General features: G+C 40.5%; 1 protein-coding gene across 5 annotated transcripts; it reads left to right on the top strand.

Moving 5' to 3' along the window:
• Positions 1-5430: 5430 nt before the first annotated feature.
• On the top strand, positions 5431-10267 carry LOC147896843 (ETHYLENE INSENSITIVE 3-like 1 protein). 5 transcript variants are annotated; one of them, XM_087381263.1, is made up of 2 exons: positions 5431-5531; positions 8007-10267. In XM_087381263.1, exon 2 carries the CDS (start codon positions 8049-8051, stop codon positions 9966-9968), a length of 1920 nt encoding a protein of 639 aa, XP_087237389.1. In that variant the 5' UTR covers positions 5431-5531; positions 8007-8048; the 3' UTR covers positions 9969-10267. The 5 variants fall into 5 exon arrangements, with proteins under 5 accessions (XP_087237389.1, XP_087237388.1, XP_087237385.1 ...); XM_087381262.1 differs by having other exon boundaries at positions 5455-5590; XM_087381259.1 differs by lacking the exon at positions 5431-5531 and adding an exon at positions 5627-6597.
• Positions 10268-12220: the final 1953 nt, after the last annotated feature.

Below are 12220 nucleotides of genomic sequence, written 5' to 3' on the forward strand. Positions count from 1 at the left end.
TAATAAAAAAATACACGTCATCACAAATAAATCAAGTAATGATAAGTAGAGAGCAATCTATCTATAAGAGAGTATTGAGTTGTGATTCGCAGATAGTTAAAATAAGAGAAAATAAGTTTAAAATACAAAAGTAAGAGTCACTTTCTATGCTTTGTGGGTTGGAGAACATAAAAACTAGATGTATAGTTAGAATCAAAATACTTAAGACAATCCATGTCATAGATGTGCTATGTACAAAAAAACTAGAACAATTCCCAATGTAGAGATCATTCAAATAACCCAAAAGCACATGGATAAAGAGGCGAAACATTTTCATGGGAAAATCAAAGGTGAGAATGAAAGTCCACCTAAATAAACATTAAATTATATTTTTTATAGTTTTGAAATTTGGTAAACATAACAATAATAGAAGTATTGAGTAATTAGTCTTTTGAGAAGAGAAAACCATTGAGAAGGGGCTTTAATCAGACTATAAAACATCCTCTAAAGTAGCTAGATTGCTCAATGAACCCAAAATAAGTCTATAGACCATGTTCGTGGGGACACTAGGCTCAATGTCCTAGAAAGTTTGCCACATTGTAAAAGTGAAGTTATTGACAACATATTTGAGGTTATTAAAGGCACAATGTTGATTGGACTAGCACGCCATAGACATCTTTAAATTGAGGAAGGTAGAGAGAGAGATAATTCGGTATGAGAAACACATTCCAAGATTGCAAGGTGCACAAAGTTGATTGGATAAAAAAGAAAAAGACCAAGTTTAAAAGCTCAAAGAAGATGCCTATGTTTGGTTGGCATCATATCCAAGGTCATTGTAATAAAGAATAAAGCTCGTGTAGCTAGATGTCCTTAGATCATGGTGATAATTACATAGCTAAAAGATTGTATAAAGATATTTGAAGCTTACTGCCTCGGTAGCCCATCACTCACATGTCAATGAAGTACTAAATAAATCATTGACTAGAGTTTCAAGACATAATTATACGTTGCTATGCAAGACATAGAGAACTACAACCACTATGCTCATCATCTAGAGGAAACCGATTCTTGAATTCTTTAAGAGGAAGACTTTGGCATATGGAAATAATGAAATAACTTCATGTTCCTAACAAATGGTACCCACAATGGAATTTCATGTGCCCAAGTCTTTAATTTTAGATTGCATTAAATTTTGAGATCCAAGGTTGCAATCAAATTATACATGGGAGAAAGTGATTAAATTAACTCAATACAATGAGAATTCCACTATCTCTCATATTAACGTTAAATTACTTCTTATCCATCTTCACACCATTAAATGTAAGTTTTATATGTTAGATGGTAGTCCTTTTATCTTTAATGACCCATAAGCTTTATGTTTTCATCCATGACTAGTTCATAGATTAAAATAATTGAAATCATAGTCTTCCAAATCCTCCTTAGGTAAACATAAATTCAAAGGATTGATTACGTGGTTCTTCATGAAAATGTATTACATGGATGATAATTTGATTTTTATGTTTTCCTTAGCTAGAGGAAAAGAGAAAAAGACATGATAAGAGATGTAATTCTAGTATGTTTTGTGTCATCTTATTAAAGACAAAGATACTATTTAATATAAGAGTCATCATATCATAAATGTAATTCTATATTGTTTTTAGTGAAGGTAAGGATATTATTTTAGATGGAATCCTCATATTTTAGTATCTGTATCCAAGGGTCCACACTATTGAAAAACTGTGGGCTAACAAGCTTCTATGGGTGGGATGGACATAGATAGAAATACATATTGCAATAAAAAAAAGGTTGTGGGTCACAATCCCAACCTACGACCTTCGAGCTTTTATATTTGTGGGTGTGGTATCTAGGGTGAAAATATATGAAATGATGTATGAGCCTAATGATGCACATATGGTGTCCTAGGCATGGTTTGAAGGGAGTAACAACAATGGTGGTGTACAAAAGATTGTATTGATTTGTGACATGATGTCCATGCCTAATTAATCAATTATTCAAAAATGCACCCAATCCAATTGACTTTTATGATGATCAATTTTCTTTTTGGCCAATTTTCGATTATACTTTTGAGCAAATTGAAGGAGGTCAACCATGAAGCAGTTTATAAACGAACTTAATGTTTTGATGAATCGCTTATGGAGGATGAGAGATCATGAATTCGAATTGTCTATTGTCGATTCTTTACAAGCATCAATTTCCTTTTGTGATCTTTCAAATAAACATTTCAAACATATGAAGGAGAATAAAGTATTCAATGATACAGCATGGGTTAACCATTAAGAATAGTGTAAATTTCAACTTAATGTTTCGAGGAATCACTTTATGGTATTGGGATCCTATGAATTTTGATTTCCTATTGGTCAAATTTATACATGGTGTTGTGGTGGAGGGGAAATTGAGAAAATAATTAAAACGTGATCTATGTGAGCCCAATGAAAAATTCCTTCTTTTGTTTTAATGGGAAGCTAGTTGAAATGGACATCATTATGAGATATAAATTCATCACATGTAGGAAATAATATAGTTGCCACTAGGTTCAATGAACCTCCAAAAGTCCCTTGAAAGACCACTACCCAATTGTAAATCCCACTCTAAACTTTATTAGAAAGATCATTTGGATGGGGGATATGCAAGAGTCTCACATCCTAGCATAGGCAAAATTTGAATCACCACATCGATAGGCATGATAATCTAAGAGGTTTGACAAAACTAAAGTTTGTCATAAATTTGTGGTATTGTGAGAAAGCACCTTAAAAGATAGATTTGATGTTACCTTGTGATATTTTGAGACATAGTCTACAAGGACTAAAGGGTCCTTATGATACAAGACTAAACTTGTAGGCATGATTGGTTAGTTCATAAGTAACATAACCTTTGTATTGATAGATTGTTTTTGACTAATGACATTTTTGTAGATATTGATGTAACGTAACTATTATTTTCTATAAATCCAACATTTCACTTGAAAGTTTTTTTCAAGGGGTGGTAAATTAATGATGAAGGTTTGTACACCCTTAAGGTTTTATAGTAGGTGTGTGATGCGATGATGGTGTGGTAATGAATCCTTGTAAGATATTAATCGATGGGCCAATAGCTCTACATCAACAAGAAAAAACTAGCAATTTATCTGGTGATTAAACATCACTAAGCTCCAATTTCATGCAAGCGGTGTGCCTCCTCAAGGACTTTGTTCATGGAGCATTATTGGTTTATTATTGGCATGCTCCTACGGCGACAAGTCAATGGAGGCCCTTGTAGGAGCATGCATGTGTCTAATCTATTATGTGTGACCAAAAGGATCAACAAGGTGTATATACACATAAATATGCGTGCAATTCGGGGTACTTGGGCATGTGCACAAGGGGGGGGAGTCGACTTACTTTGCACTGACAATTGTTGGTGTTGAATCATAGGAATGATGATCCAACCATGCTTGGGGGAGGGAGTTTCTGGAGAGTGATATATATATATATATGTATGTATGTATGTATGTATATGCATGCATGCATGTATAAATGTATGTATGTATGTATGTATGTATGTATGTATGCATGTATAAATGTATGTATATATGTATGCATGCATGCATATACATACATACATACATACATATATATATATATATATATATATATATATATGTATATATATATATATATATATGTATACATATATATATGTATATATATATATATATATATATAGAGAGAGAGAGAGAGAGAGAGAGAGATACGTATGTACGTACGTGTGTGTGTGCATGCATGTATGTACACACACACACACACACACAGAGCATTGTTACAATAGGGAAGCGAGGGAGAGGTGGAGGGTTTGGGAGAGGGGGTGATAGCTCAGGGGAAGGGATGACAAATTGCTTCCAATCATAGAGCTAGTTATGTTGTTTGCAATCCATACCATGCCAATTGCACATGCTTCTACTCGCTTGAAGTCTCTTTTTTGTTGCTGAACGAGTGGTGGCAACTCAATGCAAACAGTACTAGCTTGGTGTATTGCAATTAGGCAATGGATTGTGATTGCTTGTGGCACACACCTCATCTTGATGCGCTCAGCCTCCTGCATGGTCTCGTTGTTATAACTAAGGGTTATTGCCATGAGTCCATTCACTACTTGGTCCGAAAATTTTTCTTGAAAAGTGGGAGCCTCCTCTTGGGAGATGGGCATGGGGAACCAAAATGTACATACCAAGTGAGCTAAATTTATGTGTTTGACACCCCATGTCACTCATTTATTTCTTGAGAGGCAGGGTCTAGATGTGCCATTGATTGTGCTTTTGAGAAGATGGAGGAATTTTAGCTTTAGCTTTATGTAAGTTTGGACTAAGGAGTGAGCACGCTTGGGCCTTGTGGATGTGATGATAGTATTTCATGTGTGGCTAATGTAAATGCCATTTTTAACTACTCTTGTTGCCTAAGCCCCACGGATTGGGCATTGCTTTTCCAATGCTCTAGTCGTGAGGCATAACCCTCAAAGCTTCCATAGTAATCCTAGCTAGAGCCTATGGTTGTACTTGGGGGTCTTGTATGAGGTGACTAGAATGCTTGCCCTTTACACTCATGGAACATGGGTAGGTAGTTGTGCGGGCCAATTTGAGATCAAGGGTAGAGAGCGGGCTTCTCATGTTATAGCACATTTCCATGTTTGGGGAATTGTGATGGAGTATCCTTTGCGGGAGTGTAAAATGGCCAATTTTTATTGTTGCGGGTAAGAATAAGTGTGAACCGAGGGGGGTTCCCTCGATTTCAATTGATTGCAACTAATGGATTCGTCGTTTTTACAAGGACAAGGACTGCTCCCATTTTTCGGAGCTCGGAGGTAAGTGATGGTGCAAGAGGGGATTCCCATTCCGATGTGTTAGCGATGGGCGAGCCATTCCGCTTCCGAGGGTGCTCGAATGTTGCACATGAAGGTGTGGTGGAGAAAGGAGGTGTGTGGGAAGCAGTGTTCACAGAAAACACTTTTCCCAACAAATCACAAAACTTGGGGTTTCAAAATTTGAAGCTTTTTCCTGAGAATTTGCCGTTTTTAAAAGCTAAAATATAACTAAATTGCCTAAAATTTTGTAGATTATACAAAATTGAGAAAATATATTTTAGAGGTGAAAATGAAAATGTTAAAAGGTTCATTGTATATAGGTTGGAGGTTTTCTATGAACACTAAAACCAAGGTAAAATAAAAATGCTTGGTGTAGGCCAAACGGATTCTAATAAGAGTTGATGTAGCTATGTTGGGGACTAGCTAGCAAAGCTCGCAATTGTGCCCTCAAAAATATCGCAAAATTTATCTCTAACCATACACTACACTACACATCAGTACACTACTACAGTGCTTCCTTCGTAGAAGTGGACACCCCCGTACCTAGCAACCATACAAAGTTCATCTCTCCCACGATTAGCTTCATCTGTCCCTGCTCACCATACAAAGTTCTTTACACTCTCGGATACCATGCGGCCCACACTCAGATATATATCTCGGACGAAAAACTGCTTGGAATATCGTCTCTTTCTGCGCTGAAGGTGTTTACAGTTTTAAGCATTAGCATGTGGTCTGTCTTGGATGAGGTATTTAAGAGGAGGTAATGGTACGTTGTGTGTTGTTGCAAATGGGTGGCGTTAATAAGCAAAGCAGAGGAGGGAACAATGGAGTCCACAAAGAGGCTGATAAGAGTAGAAGGAGAAGAAGCAGCGACAATAAAGGGGAGTTAGAATGGATGAAGAAGGGAGCTCAAAATGGAGGAGGAGTGTAAAGTGAGAAGAGGGTAGGGATGATAAAAAGGGGAAGGAAGATGATAAGATTAGAGAGGAGCTGGGGAGATGGGAAGATGTGTGAGGATGATAATAAGGAAAGGGAAAGAAGAGGATGGTCTGTGTGTGTGTTTTTTTTAACAAATAGTTACTTTTGCTTTGCAGCTTGAGGATCTTGAAGACCTTTGTCCTTGCCACCAGCTTCTGCTTCTGCACTTGAAGATCCTCCTCTTTCCCTCCCCCTCTTTTCTTCCCCTTCCTTCTCCCACCACTTCCTTGCTTTTCCCTTCCTTTCCTTGCCTCCTTTTGCTGTGTCTCTTCGCCTCCAACTTGCTGCTCGCCTTTCCATCGGATTGCTTCGCGCCTTCTTGCTTGCCTGTCGCTCAATCGTCCGAAACAGCTTCCGCATTTATCATTTCTTCTCCCTCCTGAATACGAGCCCGATTAACGTCGGCGGAGCTTCTCTCAGACAGCCTTCTCTTCGTTGCTAGAGTCGTTCATTATTACGGATGCCCGTACCCGCAGCCTGCAGGTTCTTTCGGACGATTTGACTCACTAGAGTTCCAAAATTTTTACGAATACCAGTGATGCGCAGTACAGAACCGAACGTCGCCTGCACCTCCTTTTTGCCAGATTCCCTCACTCGTCCCATATTTGTATGCCTATTGCAATACTTTGGAGTTTAGGGGCTAGAATTTTGCAGCCAGTTGCCCGCAATGTGGCCGTCATCAGTAATTGGGAGTGTTCCGCTGCCCATGTGAAAGAACGCTCTCGCGGTTGCATCACGCCCCAATTTTTTTCATGTATTCACGTGAGAATCGAATTCCGCCCGGCCGCGGTAACTTGAGACTTGGAATGTCGCTATTCGTTCGTCCCCGTAGGATGTGGTGATGGGTCGTAATATCTCCTTGGACGGGGATCGCAAGCGCAAGAACAGCGTAAACATCCGATCCACAGTGAACGATCCATGGACACTGGAATTTAGCAATTGTCCTAAAAACGAAGAGCTACCAGAGTGCTCCTGAAAAAGCCTACTCCAAGTCCTTTTGCGCTAGTGTTAGTGGTCATAGATTCCCCGTAGATGGACTGGCTTGACATTGAGCGACCTTCACAGAAATGCACGAGCTTATTGAGTCGGATTTCGTCTGTTTTGAGAGAGCTTTTCGAAGTTGTGGTCTGCCAGGCACGAGTCTGTCCCCCACGCATCTGTTACCAAGCGCAACCATCATTTGAGATTACGTTTCCCGGGCTTTTACCCCAATCCTCCCGTGGTTTCATTGTAAGACAGTGGACCTGTGGGCTTTGGATCTGTGTGGCTTTCTTGACTGCAGCAGACACCCTTTTACTTCGGAGTTGGGCTATCATATCGCAGTTATGTTTTTTGGCTCGCTATCACTCTTGCGAGGGTGGAATTTACCAGTGCACGATTCCCCCAACCCGATTTTTACTCTTGATGATAAGCGAAGCTCCATTTGATGGTTCACAGTTGCATTTGTAGCTAGGATATATAGGTGGAGAAAGAGGGAGTGGCAGAGTTCGATTCTGCCTCCTTTGACCAAGATATAGCGCACATCTTGCGAGTGTTGACGCAAATAGTGCCGCAATGTGATGAAAAGGCTAGCATTACAAATAGCGACGGAGGGGCCCTGAGTAGGATTACATGAAGTGATCAGTGTGTGCCCATTTATAATTCTTGCTACCAGCACGCTCTCAATTTGCTTGTAAATAATTCGTTCTTTGGCACAACACGCAGTTAATATTGTGTATTTGTCCAAAGTATTTGAATGGCCTCACTGTGTCTCTGGTTTCTGAGGTTGGTATTGTGTTCTTAGGCTCATCAGGCTTAGCAGAAGCTGTTCCACAAAATCTTGCCATTATACTCGTCCATCTACGTCAAATCTCCTTACTTTTTCATGAAATATTTTAAGAGGAGAATATGCACTTGGAACGTGGATGTATCTGGACCCTTGCTTTCCTGAGTTGTGACTTCCCTTAATAATGACTAGTTCATAATATCGTCTGGGACCTTCGGTCCCAAGAGATGTACGTTTAGTTGCCTTTGTTTTGTCTTGTCCTCCTCTATTTGCTACTTGATCTGCCTTTTAGATTTCTGCATGCCTTCGAGAAATGAAACATTTATAAAATAGGAGCATATCCTACAGAGCTATTGGTGGTGGCTTGATGAGATTGTACATGAGAACGTCTTGCTTCAAGTGCAGATACTAACTAAGAGACAGTGCATTGCAGATTCTCCAGCGTTGGTGCATTACGGATTGTGGAAAACGACCTATGAAGCAATCACTACCCGAGCGGTCCGGATCCATGTTCTTTGATGTCATGGAAGGACATGATGATGATGTGTGCCCTGGGACTCTGGATGTAGAGAGACTAGATTTTATGGGAGACAACGATGGCGACGGACTGCAAGATGAAGATCTCAGTGATGTTGAGATCGATGTAGAAGAGTTGGAGAAGCGTATGTGGAGAGATCGCATAAGGCTGAAACGAATGAAAGAACAAAATAAATTCAAGTGCCACGGTGACAAACGCAAGCAACGGCAGTCACAGGAGCAAGCACGCAGAAAGAAGATGTCACGAGCACAAGATGGCATACTCAAGTACATGCTGAAAATGATGGAGGTTTGTAAGGCTCAGGGCTTTGTGTATGGCATTATTCCAGAAAAAGGGAAACCTGTTAGTGGTGCATCTGACAACATCAGAGCATGGTGGAAAGAGAAGGTCAGATTTGACAGGAATGGACCAACAGCCATTGCCAAGTATCAAGCAGAACATGGTGCATCAGGGAAAATGGAAGGCAATGTACTTTCAGCTCCAACACCTCAGACTCTTCAAGAGCTTCAGGATACTACTTTGGGTTCCTTATTATCAGCGCTCATGCAGCATTGCGATCCCCCACAGAGACGATACCCTTTAGAAAAAGGAGTACCCCCTCCATGGTGGCCAAATGGGGATGAAGAGTGGTGGCCTCAATTGGGTTTGCAAAAGGGTCAGGGGCCACCTCCATACAAGAAGCCACATGATTTGAAGAAGGCTTGGAAAGTAGGGGTACTTACTGCAGTCATCAAGCACATTTTTCCTGACATTTCTAAAATCCGGAAACTTGTTAGGCAGTCAAAATGCCTGCAAGATAAGATGACAGCAAAAGAGAGTGCAACATGGCTTGCCGTTCTAAATCAGGAAGAGGCTTTGGCACGCCAGCAGAATGACATCGCAGATGTTTTGAGCAGTGATGGTGCCCCAGCATCTGGAAATTTGGGAACTCTTGCATTTAGCAGTGCTAGTGAGTATGATGTGGACGGTTTTGCTGATGTTCCAAGTATTTATCATAGTACCATAGATCAGGATGAAGAAACCCACAATTTCGATCCATTTGTGACAAGAATTTCCAAAATGGAAGCTGATCCACATGATGGAGTCTTTACTTACTGTGATCACAGCTCAATTGCACTGCATTCTACTGGGACAGCAGAGCCTGGAAGAAAGAGAAAATTATATGGGGAGCCTGTCGGAGCTCTAAAGGCAGTGTACACATGTGCTTATCAGCAGTGTCCCTCTTCAAAGGAGCAGAATGGATTCCCTGATAGCTCTCTTCGGAATCTGCATCAAATAAACTGCCTATACAAAGAAGAATCAAAAAATGGTGTAGTGCAGAAGCTGGAAGACGTAGAGGATACATTAACTGCCATGATTCCTGGACATTCTTTTCATACATACTCACATTACGAAACTACAATTTTTACTGGGAAGGCAGGTGACGGGGTAGCAGTGCAAGAGAAACCCTGTCTTCTGCCTACAGGAGGGCAACAGCCCTTATCTGATTTCCTTGTTAGTTTGTCTGGGGGTTTGCAGCATTTTAGTCAAGCAAACATGGCCAGTAGCAGATTGCTTGATGGACGTGAAGATATAGATTTTACTACCAGAACTGATATTGAAGTAAAGGAAGCTACAGGGGTTACTGTGGAAGATGGCATGATCAGTGGCCAAGAGTTTATGAGCAACATTCAGGGATTTCAGAAGGATATATCTTGTAGTAATCCTAGCAGGTTGTTAGAACGCTTTGGGTCTGGAACTGATGCCGATTTTGGGTTTAGTTCTTATGTTCTCTGTGTTGATGCCACCAATCCCGTGAATGGAGATTTGGTCAGCGTCCCTTATGATCATGAGACAATTTGGTACTTTGGAGCATAGACTTTCTGGAAGGTCACAGTGGTCCTTATTCATGTCAACAATGACCTTCTAAGTTCTATGGTCATATACACGCTGAAAATTTTGCATCAACAGAGGTAGATATTTTACGAATTTTGACCAGAACCGTTGCTGTATACATAGATCTGATGTCTGCATTGATGCCTCCATTGCAGGTTCTGGGAAAGATGTATGAGATATATTTGCCCAAGAACCAATTTAGCTAAGTTCGAACTTGTCAGCAATATGGTGTAAATTACCGTTCGTGCAATGCTAATTTGCATGAACTTCATGTGAGCATGTTTTTATATGCAGATCCAAATATGTCAGCCTTTACAAAAGTTTTGATTGTAGCTAACCACTCTTTTTACTTCATGTTTTAAAGTTTTTCGCCGCCCTTCACAATGGAACTCTCACAAATCTGGTCACAAGATGTAAACAGCGACGTGATTGCCAGCCTTTGTCTAGAAGTCCATGCTCGGGTCATTAAGTCTGCATAAGCTTCACAAGAGTACCAGGTTTCAGGAGGCCGGCGCTTGTTTGATTCCTACGTGCTAACTGAATTAGTTTCGATGATATTAGGCATTCAACTATTCAAAATGAAGCCCCAAATCTTCTCTCGGCCGTGCTCTCACAATCGTCTGTCTTCTTTTCTTAAACGATTTCAACCCTTCACTTGGCTTTAAAGGGTTTTAAGTATAGCTCTATTTCCGATGCTCCTTACAATCTTTAGCTTTTCCGAGTAATTTGTGGACATTAGGGTGAGAGGAGCTTTGACTTTTAAAGGGGCATCACCTATCTATGCCAAGTTAGAGACCCGCTCTATTGGGTCTCAACATGGGATCTCAAAAGCGACCTGCTAATTTGATATCCAAAGTTGTGTTGCCACATGCTTTCAAGATGGCAACAAAGGTAAAGCTACTGGGCGACATACCTTGCTCCTGCATTTGCACATAAAAGCCAAAAGCGTCCTCGTTTTCTTCTTGTTTGACATACCCCAAGATCATTCTACTCCATGTAAGCACATTACGATGATGCAATTCATTAAAGACACTCAATGCTTCCACATTTCGTGTACATATCCACCAAAGTGGTTCCCACATATAAATCAAACTCAAAGCCAATCTTTCAAACTTTAAAGTTGTTTTCTAAACTTCTTTTCAACTTGCTTCCTCGTTTGGGCATTCAATTGGATGCCTTCCCACTACATCCAAGCATACAAATCCAGAGTCAACACATCCTCGTCCGGATTGTTACAACCCATGATCATGCTAGGCCAAGCAGACACATCAAGATAGGGAAATTTTCCGTCTCCAAAGCATCTTTTTGCACTCGTGTTATGTCATTCACTGCTCAAACTCCCTTTCTTGCTCCAAGACATCTTTCATATCTAGATTCGTTGTCAATAATTCCTCCATTGGTTGCATCTACGGCTGTGGTGATGAGACTGGCAGAGCTATACTGAAATGCCTTTATAGCTAGATGAGCAGCCACGTTTGCAAACACACTGAGAGGAAACACATTCCCAAAACACCATGAATTGGAAAACACTGAGAAATACCATATACTGATAGCCACCGATAACTGTAGAAGATACAAGAATGGAAATGTATAGAGATCACCACCTCTAAGCAACCATGAACTCATAGATAGAACCCCCTGTAGGATCAGATAGAACCTTGCTTGCCAAAATTGACCGACTGGATGCCCTGGAGCTTGGATGGAACCTTGGACCTTTGCACATAAAATGACTCTTTGCTTGGTTTGCTGACTATCTTCACGACTGTAAAAGGACTCTCGTCATACTAAAAGTGCTTATCTTGAGAACAAACCACCTTCTACTATGTGAAGTGAGCTAGCTCCTCCTACATGGTAACATCTGCCCACGTGTGCCTCAAATCCATATTGTAAATCAAGTGGCAAGGCCTTCTTAGATTCATGGAAAGAGAAAACAGAAGCCCAACCGAAGATTTAAATGGAGACAAGCCCTTCTTGAAGTATTTCCCTCTTACTTCCAAGTTCCACCTTTGATCCTCAACCCATGTCTCTTCTATTCTAAGCAAAACAATAGCGAACTATGATAGCACCTGGCAAAATTTCATGTCTACTCCTTATGCCCGTGAGCGGATTTGTCTGCAGCTGTGTATTTTCTAAAATACACACGATCACAGATATCGCTCCAAACTCTAGATGGTGCTGGGAAGAGAGTCTTTCACGGTTGACTGCAACAATAATGCGTTGCTACGAGCATCCAC

The sequence above is a fragment of the Dipteris shenzhenensis genome, chromosome 11, assembly GCF_047967505.1.
Source record: "Dipteris shenzhenensis isolate YYH24624 ecotype China chromosome 11, Dip_SZ_1.0, whole genome shotgun sequence".
NCBI lineage: Eukaryota > Viridiplantae > Streptophyta > Polypodiopsida > Gleicheniales > Dipteridaceae > Dipteris > Dipteris shenzhenensis.